The 20151-nt window shown below is 42.9% G+C and overlaps 1 protein-coding gene across 3 annotated transcripts in view; it reads right to left on the bottom strand.

Moving 5' to 3' along the window:
* slc20a2 (solute carrier family 20 member 2) overlaps nt 1-20151 on the bottom strand; it is a 41969-nt gene that overhangs the window by 15758 nt on the left and 6060 nt on the right. For 2 of the 3 annotated variants that reach the window (XM_078285049.1, XM_078285050.1), the window contains exons 2-5: nt 10431-10516; nt 4104-4672; nt 2101-2241; nt 593-678 (exon numbers count right to left, since the gene is read on the bottom strand). In XM_078285049.1, coding sequence (XP_078141175.1) covers nt 593-678; nt 2101-2241; nt 4104-4392 — 516 coding nt within the window. In that variant the 5' untranslated portion in view covers nt 4393-4672; nt 10431-10516. The remainder of the gene's footprint in view (nt 1-592; nt 679-2100; nt 2242-4103; nt 4673-10430; nt 10517-20151) is intronic. The other variant, XM_071919155.2, reaches the window with a different exon arrangement.

The raw sequence follows: 20151 nt of genomic DNA, 5'->3' as shown, positions 1-20151 counted from the left end.
TTCACTACATGATCACAGATCAGTCATAAAACATTATTTCGATTGTTAGCACTCCAGGACCCAATTGATGAGCTTCTACCTGACAAAGTATATGAGGTTAAAGAGTGTTATACCATGGTCTGGGTGAATACTCGATTCTGATTGGCTGCAGGGTGTCCATTAAGTAAGGGATAATGCCCGACGAGGTGTCCATTATCAGGAATTAATGGACGACGGGGAGGCCATTAATTCCTGATTATGGACACCTCGTCGGGCATCATCCCTTACTTATTCCAACTGTTACCACTATTTTTATTTTCATAATAATTATTCCCACAATTACTACCCATGGACTTGATGTTACTTGTATTATTTGACCCAAAATGAAGCAGAAAATGTCTGGGATTGTGAATAACAGCAGAGTGATTAACAAAAAAATGCAATTTCAGGTCAAATCACCGTCTTCACCAATGAGCCCCTATAAGAGGCTATAAAAGAATGAAAAATATGTATGTGTGTGCATCTACCCTATCTAGTCATCCTAATATTTAAATCACACTTTCCTGATTCACACCAACCAACCGAGTGCAACTGTACAGTGATGAGAGCCCACCTTATTGAGGATGAAGTGTCTGATGAGGAGGAAGAGGAGTCCAGACATGAGTCCAGAGAGCAGGGGGGAGATGAACCAAGACGACACTGGAGCAGGAGACAAAGACCTGATCAGAACAGTCCTTACAGAGAAATCCACCCAGATACTCTTACACTATTGTACATCATTAATCTGTGATGTTCAGTGCATTCCAGGAGTTATTTTGCAATCAAGTTTTCTTTTTTGTTGTACCCTCTTTCCCTCAAACTGCCTCATCTACTTCTACTTCAATTAGTGATTTTAGACATTTCCCAGAATTACTTTTGACAGCTCATACTAACATGTCTGAACTTGTTCTATTCAGTTGTGGGTTATATGTGTAGAGCAATAGCAATAGAAATAGCATAGCAAGAGCAAGAGCGAGAGTTTTTCCACTTGAGAAAAAGTGAGAATTGCGCCCTCACTCAAAATGTCTTATGATTGCAATGCATTATGGTCTACTGAGGCTACTGTTAGTGGAGAAATTGGTATCTCTGCCTCTTCTACAATGGATTTCTGCCTGATTGTTTGTTGAAGGTCGGTACAAAATGGTTAGTTTAGAAATACGCCCTTGCTCTTTGATTCTGAGGGACTGACACCAAAATGTGACGTTTACCGTTGATATTTTAGATTGTTGAAAGATTTTCAGCTATCAAACTCCATTGTAACTCATTGTAGCTGCGCTGGAAATATCTCAACATCTCGTCTACGCTTGACCAGTTATACACAGGAATAAGAAAAACACCAAACAACAAAAAGGGCTCAGAAATGCAAAGTACATCACCAACAGCTGTTTTATAACAGTGTTTAAGTGTTTTAGGGTGGATTTTTCCTTTAAGCGCACACAAACACACACACAAAATGATCATTCTTGTGAGATATGTATTGTTGGCATATTGGGTGCCTTCAAGCAAATATTTTGGTTGAGTTCTTGAGTAATGTAACTAAAATCCTATCTGAACTATTGACTGTTGACGCATCTGTGTGGCCGGCATCATTAACTCTCAAGAAAAAACAGTTTTATGGCTGGTCCAACAGCAGCAAAAGGTTGGTTTGAACCAGGTTGGGATATGATTCTGTGTGGCTTGGCGATTATCTTATTCTAGAGAGGTGCACTGCAAGGTTACATAAGACCTCTACTGGGACTCTGAATAATTGGACAAAGGGACAAAGTAAAATATGTGAGAGAGATTTAATGTGATATGTGGGTATGGTGGCATGGTATCGGTGTCTGTGTATCTCTTGTGTACATTATCTTTGTGACTTGATTTTGTGTAGATGTCATGTTGTTGTTCTGCTGTTCTGAGATCCATAAAAAATATATTAACACACACATACATACACACACACACACACACACACACGTTAAGGCATATGCAGTCAAGTCACTCAACACTCAGACACATAAGAGTAACACATTCTCATATACACACACACACACAAACACACACACATACACACACAGGTCTCATACAACCCATAGCCATTACCAATCTTAACAAGCTGCATCCACTGTACGCCCTTGGTGCCTATGGCCACCATGGAGAAGCCAATGGTGGAGCCGACGATGCAGTGAGTTCCAGAGATGGGCAGTTTGAGGAAGGAGGCGATAAGCTGCCAGACCGCTGACCCTGTGGACAAAACAGAGGCATACATCTCAGCCTTTTTATCACCTTTGATCTGTCACTGTCTTCCAACAAAACTGTAGTCCTAGGAGAAAAGCAAGTAAAACCTTTCAGTGTAGAAAACCAAGCTGTGAACAATGGAGATCGATACCACATGAGCTGACAGCACAGTCGTTTTATTTTCATGCTCATTTCTGTAATGCTAAATAAATAAGCACTGAGACTGTGTAGCTGGTTCCACAGACGCAGTTTAAAGGCTAAACACAGAATTGAAATAGAGGACCACCTCTGTCTTAAACCCCCACACTGACTTTGTTTAGGTTAACTTCATTCTACTCAAATTGAGTTATGACAGAATGTGACATCTTAATAAGGGATCGGAGTGCATTTGGAAATTCAAAATTGTCGGTTTAGCTTTGTATTGTTTGTTAAGACTGGAGCAAAATGGACCTGTATTTAAAGTTACAGTGCAATCTGAAAATTGGTATAATGGTATAATCAAAACAATTCTGGATTGAGGCTTTACATCATGAGTAAGCCTTGATCTACGATAGCTAAATTAGATAATTGTAGTACTTTTGCCATATGGGTCCCAAATCCTTTTTTCTTTGACAAAGGCACATTTTATGAAGCCTGGAAGCCTGTGGCAGAGATGAATCAGCACAAACCAGCTAATGATGACAAAAACAAGGAGCACAACCACAGTCTGAGGTATTGACTTATCAACACAAAAATTACATTGGACTGATCAGTCAAAAACACATCATCCTTTAAGTGGCTTTCATAACCACAGCTAAAATGTGGTTTTGTTATTCATGAACAGCTGGAGTCCATTACTTGGATCATCAAGATTTAATCAAACTCAGGTCTGGAAGTTTTTGTCAGACCCAAATTGGACTTTGACAAACACGCATTTTGTGCCATTTCTGTGAAACAGAAATCAAAGAGATATCAAAACCAACCCATTAGAGACAATACATTTTCCTGATGTTATCTAATAAAGCCATGAAGTTAAAACAAACCATAATTCTGTATCAAAGAATGTGCCGATGAAAAACCTTCCCTGGCTCAGATTAATGAATATCGCATCTTGGAACAGGAGTTCTTATCTTACACCAGTTTTCCTCTAAATTTATGCAAACATCGGTAATCCAAGAGCAGTACACCTATTCTTAAAGGCTTTGTACATATGGGCCATGAACTAACATTATCCCATCCTTCAATCAAAGGACCCAGGTTCAAGTTCCTATCTCGGCAAGTCTGCTGAAGTGTCCTTGAGCAACACACTGAATCCCTACCAGCTCGAGAGGAGCTGTTCTGCAGCTGACCCTGACCTCTGACCTCCCTGTGGACAGGGCAAGTGAAATTTCCCTTTGGGGATCAATTCCCCCCCCCCCCCCCAACACTTTGAGTTTTCTAACAAACTGTAATGCCCTCACTCATGACACAAACATATTATTAATTTCCCCAACAACGTCAGAATCAAATGTAAACCTGGAGGAAAACGTCGCTTCACAAACACTTCACAATTACGGTAGTAATTCCAAATTTCCCCTTGATGCATTTACCCTGTATCTATCCTGCATCAATTATTTTCCCTGCTGACAATTCTTTCTCGAATGTCATGCAATAGAAACAAATTGTTATTGCAACACAAAACTCAAACACCTCTACCCACCAATTACCAGACCAACCCTTGCAAATTAAACACGCTGAAAAGAGTACAAATTTACATTTTTCAAAACAATTCCTTTAGAGGATGGAGCCAAAGAGCAGCAGCACTTCAGCAGGCTTGCAGTTAAAAGTGTGACTTTAACAACAGCTACATCTGCATGTCTCTATCTGTTGTGCAGTTCAGTCCAACTTACCAACCATGGCGCTGACCTCCCCTGCCATGAGCACGGGCACCGTGTCGTTGTACAGGGTGACGTCTATGATGCCCTTCCGAATCGTCTCGCCCACCTTGGCCCCCAGTAGCATCGAGCCCAGTGTCTCAAAGATAGACGCCAGGATACAGGCCTGCCGCAGTGTGACCACACCAGAGCCCACTGCTGTGCCGAAGGAGTTGGCCACATCATTGGCTCCCACTGAAAACGCCAGGATGAAGGCAATGATGAAGCCAATAATGACCATCCACAGATACGGCTCCAGATCCATCTTGATATGATCTCACCAAAAAAATCCACAGGGGAAAAGCAAATTTAAAAAACTAGCTTATGTACTCTAAACTGAGGTGCTCTGTGCGTTTTGCGGAGGACTTGTATTCGTAAGCTCGCTCCTTTTCTTCGTCCCCTGGTTGTGAAGAGTTCGAGGGGAGAAGCACAGCCGCTAACTAAGCGTTTGGAGCTCAGTCCAATGATTGGAGACTAGTGATGGCGGGTTCAGGAAGCATTCCATAGCTTAGTGCCGAGACAGTCTGTCTGCACGCTCCTGTCACCTGCCAGAGAAATAAGAGAAAAGAGACACAGAAACAGATTAGCACCATAAGCCATGATTACTATTTTCCGTGTAACAGGGAGAGAACTAGAGAGCACATGGGAGATAGAGATAGATAGAGAGATAGAGAGAAAGAGATAGAGACAGAGAGATAGAGAGAGAGCACATTAGGTAAGCAGAGACGATGAACTAGATGAGGCAAAAAAAAGAAAACAAAAAAACAAAGTGGAGGATGATGACGATGCAGGCTGACTTTGATGAAACGGAGAGTGAGCACTGTAGAGGGACCGCTGAGGACAGCTCAGATAGCCACAATAGGAAACAACAGTCTGCACTTCAAAGAAATCAAATCAGACCGTTCAGAAGGCTTGCTGTCAGCGCTGGGGCTATAAAAAGCCCACAGTATCCAGAATGAGATGTGAGCAATGCACCCCAGCATTGGAGTAGACTATTAACACCTTATCCTCACACAACAGGGGTGCAGCTGACGTCTCCACCAAACCTGCTCTCGTTTCACAGGTTTTGCCTTTGCCACACATCCAGATAGCCTCTGACAGGAATGCAATTCACCCTTACATATCAGACTGGCACAAATCTCGGCCAGCATCGCTGCCATGTCTGCCACCGTGATGCTAATAGTGTCTGGCAAAATTACCCAGCCAACCTCCACCAGGCAGTAAGGATATTAAATGTTTCACATCACCATATTGTAATGTTGGAAAATGGTTTAATCAATCTGATGTCAAAGCTTATTAAACCATAAATGCTGACCAAGACAGAGCACAGTCTTATTGACAACAGCATGGTGGATGTTTGCATAGCGGGTTACAGTGTGATTGCAGTTGCCTCTCTTATCTTGGCTCTTATTATCACTTTCCCTCAGCATGACTGCTAAGGTACTTACTGGGCGACACACACAAACTAGCTTTAGAGTACAAGTTCAATCAAAGTGGGAGGCTTTGCTGAGGTAAAAAGAAAAAATACCAGTGCAGGGATTAAACTTAAGACTGCATTGCAGTAAGGACAACAGCAGTGATGTTTTCTACACTGCTGCTAGAGGTGGAAGAGTTCACTAAACTCTGTTTGGGATCACGGCTGGGTACATTATTGATACAGCAGGGGAAAAATACCACCACAGTAAATTCTATTAATTCTCTTGTGATATTTGAAAAAACGGTTAGAAAAATGCTGGTTTCTTGAAGTGAGAACAGGGTTTCTGTGAATACAAAAGTCATTTCATTAGAACTGCGCTCGTTAGGCGATATAGTGATTCTGTTGTGTTGAGGCTTCCCCTTGGAAAAGGGCTCCAGTGATGCATTTGCTGAGTGCGTCTGTTGGAAAGTTGATCACATCGCATCTAAGAGAGCAACAGACAAACAGCTTGCTTCATCCCTGGAAAGTTCCACAAGGCTTGTTTATGTCGCAGTAACCAGCAACGACAACATGCTTTGAAAATGGACCCTAACCGGCCACCGACGCTGTAGCCCTGGCAGCCCTCGAATAAACTCTAATCCACAAGTGTGTAATGACAAATCCCCCGACTGCGGAATAATTCTCCCTTTTTTTCTTTGCCTATGCCACATTATCAAAGTCAATTGATATGGGTTAATGGCTGCGCATTTCTTTTCCTCGAATGGTTAAGCCTATTGTTAATGGGAGAAGCATTAAATGTAAACAGCTTGGAGGCCAGACTAACACATTCTCTGAGCATTAACCGACTGTGCGCTCTCCATCACGTGGGGGCAGGCAGCTCCTTTCTAAACAGCCTCGGGCCAGTTACAACTCCCTCCTCGCGATGAGGAGATCCATCTGGAACAGTTGAGGTCACCTACTCCTAACCTCTATGCTGCAAGCCGCGATTCAACCACAACACACGAATGACAGCCTGAAAATAATTTGTCTCTGGATCAGGTCAGAGTAGATCCAGCAGGAACAGGATCCAGCACCTCAGTTCTGGAGGGCAGTCAAGTGCCTCAAGTGCCTGTCACCTTTCCAGGCAAAGAAGATTATTCTAGCCGTAAAGCTAAGAAAAATGGCCAATCTGACAGTTCTTTCATTTTCCCCAACAAAACTCGACATAGATCCCAGACCAGTTCATTTTTATATATATATATAGAGAGGTTGGCTCATAGGCTGGGCTCGGGTAGCAAATCTCAAACAGACTTAATAAAAATATAGCGATACTTTATTGATCCCTGGAGGGAAATTCTCTTTTCGCCTGCCCGAGGGTCAGGAACAGAACAGCGCCCCAGGACCTGCTAGAGATTTAGTGTATTGGAGGATTTGAACCTGGATTCTCTGGTTGAAAGACGGTCTCCCTACTGACTACACCGGCCTCACATCCAAGTCATGAAGTCATGTCCATCACAGTATTTGCAACTAAAAGTTAATCAAGTTACACACCTAGGTAAGAAGTCCCCTTCATAAATTTCACTTGACACCCCCACCCTATTATGTCACAAATAGCAGCCTCTTAAAAGCACAGTGTTGTGTCAGAAACAACATCAAAATGCCATCTTATAAGGTCCGCACCAATAAGTGGCCACTTGTATGCTTTTGCCAAGTAGGCCTTTGAAATGAAGAAAACAAAAACAATTTGTTATCATTTAAATCACTGACTATTAATTTATTTTACACATCTATTCATACATTCATACAGGTATTTGTGTTTTATTCTTATATGCCGCCATTCAACGTTTAATTGTTTGTAGACCACTTCTACACACTTTTGAAAAGTGCTATCTAAATAAAGATTATTTACAGTTTATGCATTGGCAGAAGTAGGCCTATGCTTTGAAGGAATAGCCTGACCCGAGAGACACTGTGTCAATATTTCATTTGGAGAACAGCAGCACCACATGAAGACCACACGGTCAAACACGGCCCTCCACTGGGCAGAACCAGAGATGCCACACAGGAAACAGTAGGTGCAACTGTCAAACACGTCACCGGAGAAAACAGACTGTACAGTACTGTGTACTTCAAGTGTGTGTGAAAGTGTGAGAGGGAAGAGAGGAAAATTGAGAGTGAGTGAATGAGACAGTGTGGGCGTACGCACAAGCACCAGAGCTTTTTAATCAGGTCTGTGCTTTTCCAAAGGGGCAAACTCAACATGACAGCTGCAGCTGACACCAGGACCATTCTGAAGACCTCGTCCTACTGTACCACATGAACACAAAGTTCACATACCGCCACTCTCAGCTGTGCACATAAAAACTATTATAGGGCTTACACTTGTACATTAGGGTAGTTTAGTGGTATCTTGGTCAGTCTTCCACTGACAGGGATTCAAACACTTCCTCACTGCGACAGTTTGAAAAAAAATCAGTTTGTCACAGTTCTGTCACAGTTAGACAAAGCTTTAATATTAAAAACCAACACATTTCAGCTACAATAGCCTTCGTCGGGGTTACAGGATTACATAGTCAACAAGAAATATATTCAGTAACATCCAAAATGGCTACCTCAGAGCCCATAGACCACAGACCAGATGCCAGTATTTAAAAAAAAAACCCTCCTTACCCCCCTCACTGTGCAGTCCTGCCATGGGCACATACTGCACTTGTCAAAAAGGATGAGTGCTGCTCCATTCTCTTAGGAATATTGTCCCCCAACAAAAGATGTGAAAGCATGTTGCAACTTCGTCAGGCTAAATGCCAGTGGTCAAATCTCACTGAAGGAATAATGCAGAAAGCTGAAATGTATTCCCTACCGAAAGAGAAATAAATTGTGTGACAACGGGGGGGAAAAACACAAAGGAATCTAGATGGAAATTCAATAAAATGCTTAGCAAGTGCTAATAAGAACTTAAAATGAGGCTGAAACCCATTTTAACCTTCACCCTAATAAGCTATGGAGTTTTGGGTTCAATAAAAGTTTCCTCTAACTGTTAGCAGAAAATATAGGGTTTAATAGCGTATAATAATATATGGTTCTGCTGTAGCTTAAATGGCTCTAAACTCTCCTGTTGTAATCTTGGTATCCCACAAGGATCTATGCAAAGGCCATTATGATTTCAAAATATTGGCAGATACAGTTCTCTGAAAGGTGTAATTACATGAGACACATCTAGATGTTTAACTTGAAATGTTAATACAATGTCTTCATAAATACTGGATGGAATTGAGATGGTTGTAATGAACAGGCCTTTTCTACTGCACAGACCACACAAAAATCAGTCATGATCAAAGGATGCAGAGCCATTGTATGGCCGATCAGACAGCACATGTCAAAAGGCTTTCTTGCAAATGGACGGACTACTTGACCTTCAATGTCTTAGAGGAGTCCTGACCGTCTCCAGGCTGCACGGTCAAGCTGTGTGGCTTGGAAGTGCTTATCTTGCTCCAATTAATGAATTCATTAGGAGCTTGTAACTGCTGAGAGTTTAATCCTTGGAAAGTAGAACCTCATAAGAACTGTGGCCTTTTCATGAGATGAGATAGAGAAAATCTATTTAAAAATATGTTGCATAAAATCTTACACAACCTGGACAAAGTTTATCTTTCCGTTTTCCGTTATTATTTATCCATAGCAAGGTTAGTCTCAAGACAAAATGAGATCTGCCAAAGATATTTGCTTTTTGCATATCTCTGTTTGCTGTCCACTACTGACTTTTTACCTTAAAGGAGAAACCAGTCTCACTTGGAGTTATAGCGCAATTACTACTGTCTACATCCAGTCATTTTTCAATGCATGCTGTATGTAATTCGATTTTTTAACCTTCACTCATTTTTTGGCATTTTTAAAATACAAACTTTCCAGTTTCAAACCTTGCCTGAAATGAACTGCTGTCCCAGCTAACAAGCCATGAATATGGCATGTAAGGTTTGTAAGGTTTTTGAGGGATTATTTACAGGAGACTTCCATATCCTCCTGTGGGTGTCAGGTGACTGACAGTAAGCAGAAAGTAACCTAATGCGCGCACTGATATGAAAACACTCAACTCGAGCACAATGAAATAATGATCAAACAGAAACTATGACAAAACCAAATTAAGGCTTTATGTTTACTGTGATGAACTATTACATCATAATGTCCCACCAAAGCACAAATTCAAGGTGTGAGCAAGGGAAATAGTTCAATAAATGTGGAGAAAAATTGGAATTAAATGGTGCCAGATACAACTTCATTTAATGCAACAATGCATGTTTTTGACAATTAGCTAAAAAGGCATTTATTTCTTCTCTTTTGCTGTTTGACCTTACGTCAACTACCCAGCTACAGCACTACCTGGGCAGAATATTTTACATCATCAACCTTTGGGAACACGAGTTGTGCACTGTGCCAAACTCTGAAAAGAAACCCTTACGCAAGCTGTTCACAATGATCACTTCCGTCTCTGTAATTGTTTGCTGCCGTTTCTGTACAATGCTTATTAATCTGCCTGAGATGCCACTGCACCACAGCCACAGCTGGTGCAAAACACTGTGTCACGAGCAACAGTCTGCATTGACACGCGGCTGCACTATCCACACACTAATCCCCCCCTCCCGGCATGCTGCAAGGACCAGAACTAGAACATACATGCAGCGTCAGATGATGACTCACTAGGCATCCTACCAGTACTGGCTAATTGTTACACCTGAAGCATACACAACTGCACTCCGCACCTCCAAGGACACAGGCTGCACGCATCTGCCAGATGGCTTGCCAAGTTAAAAGAGAGAGAGAGAATGGTAGGACAAAAAAATGAGACAGACAGGCAGGCAAGCAGACAGACCTAGACACTGAGAAACAGCTCGACAATCAGCTCTACTCACCTTCATGCCACGCATGCCTCCTCACATCAGTGGAAGGTGGGAGAGAAGGTGGTGGAGGAGATGTATGAATGCCAGAGATAAACTGACTGTATGAGGGAGAAACACAGACAGAGGAAAATGGTAGGTTGAAAAAGCGAAAGATGGACACGGCAATAAAATGTGGGTGAGCATGTGATTGACTGGAAGCGAGACGATGAGCAGAGAGAGAGGGAGCGAGAGAGAGAGCAACTGATGGAGGCAGAGAGGAGGAGTGAGGGAGAAGAGGAGGGAAGGTGCAAGAGAGGCTCAGTGATAGTCAGAGAGGAATCAGCAGGTTGTGGCGGTGTTGCAGGAGAGAGAGCGAGAGAGAGAGAGAGAGAGAAAGAGAGAAGAGAGCGAGAGAGCAGCACATCCAGCTCAGTCTAGACTGCCTCTTAAAGGAAAGCATCCGCATCTGCATCACAGCACACGGCAGCCAATGACGAATGTTGGAGGGGCCAGGGTGAACCGCTGACTGGCTGTCTGTGTGCAGGGAGGATGGACAGATGGAGGGGAGGCAGCCAATGACTGTGGAGGAGGATAACCAAGGAGGGGGGGGGGGGGGTGAGAAGGAGAGGAGGTGTACCCATGTGTGGATGTGTTTTACAGCTAGAGAAAGGCATGCAGACAGATCAAGGGCATTCAGAGCACTTGCTTTCCCCTCATTGCTCTAGTAACGGCACTGCATTGTAACACAAGAGAAGTTATTGGTGGATCAATATAATACTCACATTTGGGTAGCCTAAATATTGATACACCTGTTCAGTGCGGACAAGCTAAGGGAACGAGTCATTGTGGAAAAGCTCTGGATTACACAACCCTTTATGATGTTTGATTACTGCGAAGTACTCAGCATGATGAAATTAGTTGGGCCAACATTCGTCTTGGTAACACACTGGCCCATCACACATACACACGTAATCTCAACATCGTTAATTGGCTATGAGCCAGCACTCACTTTCGCTGCCTTTCTCTCTCGGCCACAATTGCCCCTTTCAAAGAGATGCTGAACAGTATTGCCTTTATGTTACTTGGTTTCAGCAGACAGGCAGAGACAGAGGCTCTCTCGACGACACAATGAAGAGAAGCTGGCGTCGCTCTGCAAGCTCATCTCCGGCAAAATACACAAGCAGAGCTGGAGAGCAGCCTCTCTTCAGCAGTTCCTCACGACACTCACTGACAATGCTACAGCTTCAAAACCCATACCAAGTACTATCCTGCACACTGACTACCTAAGACATAGCAACAGACTTTTCCAATGAGCTGGTCTATCAGAAATTTGGAAAGACACAGATAATTTGGGCTCTTGGGAAAGTTGTTTGATCTAAACCCTGATTGCAGGACCTTTCATAAATAGTTATGATGCAAGACGTTTAACATTTTCACATACATCAAAATACAAGACAGTCAAATCACCTTAATGCTCACATTGTTAGAAAATTTAGCACACATTTGGCTTAACCACAAACTACCTGCCTCACACTGGAGTCACCCAGTTTCTTGCTTGAGCTCAGCACAATCTTTGCACTCCTTAACTTAGTTTAAACCCATACTTAGTAACACTCATTACTCACGTACACCATGGAAGCTCATGCAGTCTCTGGTGCCGCTGGTGTAGTTCAGGCTGTTCCCAAGCACCCCTCTTTCTCACATGCTGCTCAGAGCATGAGGACTAGGGCGATAAATTAAATTGTGCGGTATTGTACAGAGGTCTGATCTTGTGTTTGTTGAGTTCCTGTGGCTTTCTCCTCTGTTTTCTCTCTCTCACTCACTCATTCTTTCCCTCTCTGTCCCTCAACTGGCCCTGCCTGCTCAAAAGCCTATGTGCGTCAGCTGCACCTGCTTCCTCCGACTCTGTGCTTCGCAGCAGGGAGGCGCTGTCTCCTAGAACCCTGATATACACACACACACACACACACATACACACAGACTCTTGAGATCAGTCAGCCTCCACAGGCAGGAGGGGGTCCCTTAAGAATGACAACAACAGTGCGCATGACTGCAAAGAGCATGTCTCTCTCAGCACTGTCTTCAAAGCCTACTAATACACACACATGCGCACACACATTTCCATAAATCCTCTCACTCATTCTAGTTTCTCTCTCCCCTGCTGTGGTTCTGCATTGCAGCACTAAGTCAGGTTGTCAAGAAGCAAGTAACTTGGGTAATCCTTCAGATCGCCTCTGAACGGCATTACAAGCAGGCAATCTGTTAAAAATGCATGTGTTCCTGTGGCTCGATCAATAGTTTTCACTGCACTTTTTTGTATGGGCTGATTTACACTGGTAGGGATGAGTGATTGGAAAGATCTCCTCCATCCCATCACCTCTCTCACCATCACCAATCCCATAAGGCAGCACTGAAATGTCTCTCACTTTAATAGGCCCAAAGTCGGCTCTTACCTGGCTTTGTTTACATAGCTGGATTTATGATTTCTTTTCACTTTGTAGTCCATTGAGGTTGTTATGCAGGATGGTTATATTAATTTTAAATGTAATGCGAGGCTGTAAAAGGTCTGCTTACACTCATGTTTGTAAACACTGGCGTAAAATAGCCTTAAGTTGTTCATTACAATGACTTCCATCTACAAGTCAAATTCTTCAAGAGCATATTTGAGGGAAACAAAAGTCAAAGCACACTCGTCTCCCACAAAACAATTGCAAAGGATGAAGTTTTGCTAATACCGACCTTGTCATTTTACTTTCAAGTCTTACCATAACCATTTTGAATTCTGGATGTCTGATCATCCAGAATTCAAGGGGCAACCATATTCACCAAAGAAGCCAGAGGCGTTTTGTTTACTGAAAAAATTAAAATTAAAATTAAATATTGTAATGATCAGATACTTGGCTACAAATAAAATTATACCTGCCTTAAAGGCACTATTTCAGTTAAACATTTAATAGCCTGCGTACCATCAGCCTCCTTTAAACTGGTAATGACAAGAGGTGGCGTAACTGTCCAGTTGCCAACTACTTGTGTTTCCTACTTAGCACTAAAATAACTGTCAGAGCAAAATGTATTGTACAGCACTGTCTCCAATTCAGTATGGTGATGACAAAAAAGGAGAAATGGCAGTCTGTCCATAGACTATTCAAGTATCCCAGTCTTTAGCTACACCAAGGCAGGCCGCGTTACAACAACAAACAATCGAGCCCCCCTCGGGCTTTTGGTGTTGAGTAAGCCTTATGTTTAAATACTCTTTTAAGGTCAACTCTCTCTGGTTTCAGTGGAGACTGGGCGAGGGATTGACTCCCTGCCCCCGAAATGGTAAAAGTGACTGAGGCAACTCCTCCCCATCTGTGTGGCTGTACAACTGTTTTAAGAGACTGAGACAGACACATACAACCCTAACATCCGTTTTTGTCTGAGGTGGATTCTCAAATGTCCAAAAAGGACACCCATGAACAATAATTATGATATACAACACCAAACACTTTACAAATATATAATAACAGTCAACTGAGCACTTAGCAGAAATATAAACCCATCATATTACTATAAATATAGTAATAACCTGGGGTTTTAAAACTATCCTCTAGAAACATCCAAGCATGGCCCGCAAACCAAAACTAAGCCAAACATAATGCCCCCACCACCACACACACACAAACACACACAAACACACACACACACACACACACAGCAATGCATAAAAAACCACTAAAGCTAAAATAGCAGTCACACAAAGGATGCCGGGCTTAAAATAATACTTATAGACTGGCAGAAACTATTAGTCACCTCTGAGAATAAACCCTGCACACAACGGGGAGCCTAATTGACCAATCAAAATGAGCCTCAAGGAAGCATGGGGAACCAAACATAATTGTCGATAGTAGGGGGTCAGCTTTTGCCAATAAGCTTAGCCTTCACATCATATGACTAACCAAACAATTGTGATCCGTACCTACCAATTAGTGTGGCTTTTTAGGCTTGTAGTCCAGTATTCTTCTCTTTCTGTCAACTGTCTCCATGTTGCCGAGAGTGGGAGTCATCTTACCCTTGACCCTCCCTCTATTTTTCTCTCCTCTCCCCCCCCCCCCCCCCCCCCCTTACCCAGCTATGGCCGGATGGTTCCAGTTCTCTCACACGAGTCAGCATAGGTGCCCAATAGCGAAACAAGTCCCCTTCACTCCTCTACTTCCTCCTCCTCCTTTCGTTCCCTACCTACCTCTCCTGTTTCTCCTCCTCATCCTAGGTGTGGAGACGAAGAATTGTTTGGCGCTCGGTACACAAAGCAGTGCCAAGACTATCAGAACTTTCCTTTCCTCTCTCTTTCTCCACTGTTGAGAGTGGTAATCTGCTGTGTTGGCAGGGCATACTGTATTAAAAGTGTGTTACTGGGGCAAAGTGGGTGCCGGCATTAGCGAGTGTTAAAAAGCAGCACAAACAGCACATGGGACTCAGTGTGAAAGGAGAGGTAGTAGCATGATTAATGGTGTTTAAATATGCTCTAATATTTTGTGTATGTAGGGGAAAAAAATATGAGCTGCTCCATTAACTGGGGTTGTTTTCGGAGTATGGGAGAGAACGCATCTCTGTGCGTTTGTTTCCGTCAGCTCAACTCTTCTGAGGGTGCGTGTGTGTGTGTGCCTGTGTGTGCACATATTAGGGACATTTGTGTCCTTGTATGGCTGTGTCCCCACGTGTGGTTAAGGATGAGAGAGAGAGAGAGAGAGAGAGAGAGAGAGAGAGAGAGAGAGAGAGAGAGAGAGAGAGAGAGGAGAGAGAGAGAGAGGGGGGAATGAGAGTGAGAGAGCGAGAGAGCGAGAGAGCGAGAGAGCCTAAGCTGGATCTAGCGGCCTGTGCCCTCCTGCTCTTAATCCTGGCTTCCAGCACATGACCCGGCTAACAGTATTATGGAGTGGCTTTGATTAGGGCTGCTGCTGTGCGCACGTAGTGGGGGGGCCAAAGCAACATGGGGTACTATGCGCTCTGCCACCACTTTGCAGGAATGCCAGGCTACCGTCTCAAGTACACTCTCACACACACACGCTGACCACACGTTCAACCCAACTGTATATAGCCTACACACGGCGGGCGGAGGGACACGAGGCTTGCGAGATTAAGGCAGCGAGTCAGTGAGTCAGCGGATTACCCCGCGACTGTTATTCTAGGTGAAAACTCAGATTAATACTCAAAAACGTGTCGTTAGCATTAGCTGTGGCTAATGGGCCGCAGAATGAATGACTCAGAAGAATGCCACTTGGAGCGGTCACAATATGGAAGGGAATTTCACATGACGACTCCCAACAGCAGGCGAGCACTCAATGTGACTTTTGTCGGGCCTTAATCGCATCAAGGGGGCTTGCAGAGGCATTTATTTTCCAGTTTATCAATTATAGGCGAGAATGCATAAATTATTGAAGAGTAGGACCTGTAGAGGGTAGTAAACCCTTTACAAGTCTCATCTATGCTGCTCTATTTTGTGCAACGTGACAAACAATTGATACGTAAACAACTCTTTTACAGCCTCACGACACATTTATAACTCAACATTGTCGAATTAACCGCAACATCAGTTCTGTTATTGGAATAGCATGCATGGAAGGGGGAGGGGAGGGAAGGGAAGCTGGTCAGATTTGAAAATAATACTGTTGAGAGTATTATAGGGGTTGGGGAATTCAACACAGCATGTCCTCACCACAGGAGATGAGCTGTATGTTATCTTTACTCTGGGAAAGACATTTCTGCAATGTCTATACAATGTTTGTACAACAATGAATCCCAAAGCAGAAGTGCAGGGGGGGTGGACCATGAAATCAATAAAACACAAGGCATTACAAGCTAGTGAGGCTATTGCCAATTGTGAAAAAGACCATATTTCTCTCAAAAAGGGCATTTCTCCCATTTTTCCCCAGAACCCTAAAACAAGTATAAAGTCTTGAATCTGTGATTTAATAAAAAAGATGGATTTTCTTTTCGTTAACCCCCTAAAAGTGACATACATGTTATTGTGCTGTGGGCATGCTATAAAGATAATTCCATTCTGAACTTTGAACTATAAAAGTCAGTTTCTCTTTCAAAATGGATGATGACATGAACTGAACACTAGGTTACTGACAGCGACCAAAACCTCTTCACCCACAGAGTCACAATCCTGAATGCAAGACTGTCAATAGACTGTCAATAGAATATTGCATACATTTATAAGCCTACATGCAGAGGCTGAATGGAACGGATGCAGGATACTAAAAGGCCGGGAAAATGAAAGGCGTATTGCAACTAAAGCATTCAGAAGAATAACTGTTTTTTTTTACGATCTGAGGTAAGGAAAAAATCTGTGTGACTCATTGGTTATTTCCCTTCACATGACAAGCAGCGTGCATTGCTGCATTCCAAAAGTTCATCTCAACACGCCACCATTACGCCCGAAAAAAACAAATGACATAGTAACAGTATTGTTACTCCGGCTCTGTCCTTCAAGCGTAGCAATTTTTCTAGAAATGCTTGTCTTTCACCATTGTATACTGACAAAACTTGACTTAATACAACAGATCTGTTGTACTGACTCCTCTGAGGGACCTTTTTAGACGCGGCATCGTTTGGGGCTGTGTGTGGCATGTGCTACTTTGTTTGTGTCGACGTGCCGCCGCAGCGCGCTCGACTCTGAGGGAAACTCACTGTGACAAGCGGTCTGCTCGTGTTCCGGTGACTCTGAGGGGAAAGGGGGGATGGGGGGGGGGGGGGGGCAGTTTGCTGGGGTCACCTCTAATCCTGCGGGGCTAAATCATTTCCTCGAGACTTTCCACCCATCAGCTCAAATCAGAACATCGTCTTGCCCCGCCAGGAGGGGGCACAGTGGAGCCCAAACCCACTCAACGTATAGCTTGTACTAATGATTGTCTGAGCTTCTCACGTTCCTGAACACTAAAAGGTGCGGAGTGCAAGGATTTAAGTGAGAATGGGCATTCAGCACTGCAAGTGAAGAAATGTAGGTATTAAAAGGGATGATCATGTGTTGACTTGTCACATTTCATTACTTTCAGGGCTCAAACTGAAGATAGAAACTGTTTGTGTCCTCGAGTGTGAAGATCATGGTAACAGGTTTGTCGACTATAGTTCAGGCTGAAGTTGGACAGCCGACCTCAGCAGTACTGGGGTGGGGGGGGTCACTCGTTGCCAACGTAGGGGGGCTGGAATGTGTGAAATACTATGAGGATGTCATCGCCTGGTCAGTACATGGAACCCTGGAGATTTTCAAGGATAGATAAGCCTTCACTTCCATAGTTTACTGGTCTGACATTTGCCCTGGAATAGCATCTTTAAGACCTGTTTATTCTGTGCATGCTCCTCTTTCAGTGTTTTCCCCTGGGTGTTTTGTAGTACAGTAGGGGAGGAAGTATTTTTGGTGCTAGTGCCTTTTCCAGTCCCAGTTCCAAAATGGCTCTCATTTTTATGTTTAGACTATTATAAATCTAAAAGACCAATTATATAATTTGCCATTATTAATTAATTAAGGAGGATGAGGGAAACGAAACCTGTATTAGACCACTAATCATATCCTCCATTCAGTTTGAATACCCTGATTATTTCTCCTTAAAAAAAAAAAAAAACCTTAATACTGAGTGTTATGCAATCTCAGCTTGTTACAACTCAATGATGATGATGACTCAATGCAGTCTACATATGATCACAATATTTTATCCTCAAGGCCTTCTTCTTTACTTAAAAAATGCTGCAGCTCACATTGGGTTTTTTTAAACTTTCACACTGACAAATTGCTCAGTAAAAGCAAGATGGAGAACAAGAGAAGAGGTTTACATATGGGACATGTTATGGACCAGTTTGGTCAGAAGCAGGGGGGGGTTGTGCAAGAGCTGCTTCATGCCTATGATTACTATCATATAATTAATGCATTATATAGAATGATAAATTATTAACAGAGGCATGTCACTTTGAGTGGTGATGCTGACTGACAAATTTGGGAAAGGTAAGTAATCCTGAGCTCATCAATAATTTAAATAAAATTTTGGTAAATAGTGTTGAAAGGAATGGAGGTGAGAATGACATTGTGTCCCAAGATAATAAAGCAAATATTAAGGCAAATATTTTCTTCTCTCACGGACCAGAATTAGTACGGAAGGGAAGCAGGGGCTTGGCCAAAAAAAGATGGGGGAACGGACTGTCTTTTAAAAATAGGAAGCAAGAGGCAGTTGAGCTGCCTCATGTTCCGCCATAATCGGCATGATATATAAAACATAACCAGTTATGCCGACGAGGCAATTAATTAATCTAATTAATGCATTAATTTGCAAATATTTCTTTGTCAACGCACTTCACATAACACATGGGCGGTATTAATATGAAAAGAGTTATAGTAGTTTCAAGAAAATATGTTTTCCTCATTAATATGCAAATTTATGCAGCAAGGAGCTCCAAAATCTAATTAGATTATCTACTCTACAGGGGGAACGTGCGCTGTAAATACGAAGTCTCTATCATGTACTCTTATGTTACTGTGTTCACAAGAATGTATCAACAGACAGACAGACAGAGAGACAGACAGACAGACAGAGACAGACGGGACCATGATGACATAATTTCCCACATATTATGCACCATGGTAGCGGGACATAAAATAAATGGTGGTGTTTGAGATAGCGTGGGCAACCTCTCTAACCTAATAATCAATAAGCTGCTCAGCCACAAATTAAATAATGTCACTGATGAGCACAGTAGGAAAACCATGGGTCACCGTTATCAAAAGTAATGTGTTTTCCCAGCATGCCAGCGAGGATGTCCAAGCCCTGTGCTGAGGGTGCTGAGGGTGCTGAGGGTGCAAGAGCATGTTCTCACACTTTCTGTTGTTTGGTGGGCAAGCCAACGGGACTCTCCCTTTGAATATAACAAGTGAATCACCTGTCAATTAAACAAAGTGTCACTATAATTCTGCCAACTCATGAAAATAAAAGTGTGATTTGAGCTGAAAAATGGACGGAAAACAATGAAACCCCAAGGACAATTGAGAAGATGGGATTTGCAAAGGTTTTGTGAGGTAAGCAATTTATTCAGCTTGCAGATTAGGCAAAAATTATATGCATATTGTCGATTTAGAAAATTAACAGTGTATACTAATCAAGCCATAACTCAGGAAAACTCACGTCTTCACATGCTCTAAATTGGCATTGCAGATGTTAGTGCCTCAGCTGAAAAGATGCACGTGTAATTTAACAAGTGAATGGTTTGTGTTAAAAATCTGTGCGAAGCAAACTTGTAAATTAGTCTTACAATCAAAGCGTCTTCTAAAAAGGTGCATGTGAAAGCCAATTAAACTGCTAACAGCACATACATTCATTTCACTCTTATCTCACCCAGAATCATCCCCATGCATGCCATTGTTCCCCCCTCCCACATACTGTAGCTTGTCCCCACCCTGCAAGGTTGCCCACAGCTAACTGGAGTCCTCTATCTGAGCACCCCCAACCCCTCAGAACCCCCCCCTGCCTTCTGAGGTGTCACATATCCTCCACTCGCTCTTGTTGCTAAAGGCCGAAGGGAGGAGGAGGAATGATTTAGCTAGAAATAGCAGTGTCACATGAGGCTGTGCAGTGACCAGTCAGCCAGCTGCTCATCCTTACATGGAACCCAGCCCCATCTATACAATCATACAGAAAAAGGCAGCACCATTATTGACACACCTATATGGACCAACAAAGACTTTGACAGGTCGATTACTCGTCAGAAAGACTTGTCACACCCT

Source organism: Centroberyx gerrardi, chromosome 8, assembly GCF_048128805.1.
Source record: "Centroberyx gerrardi isolate f3 chromosome 8, fCenGer3.hap1.cur.20231027, whole genome shotgun sequence".
In the NCBI taxonomy this organism is placed as follows: domain Eukaryota; kingdom Metazoa; phylum Chordata; class Actinopteri; order Beryciformes; family Berycidae; genus Centroberyx; species Centroberyx gerrardi.
Note: the sequence above shows the minus strand (reverse complement) of the source record. Positions and strands in the feature narration are given on the sequence as shown.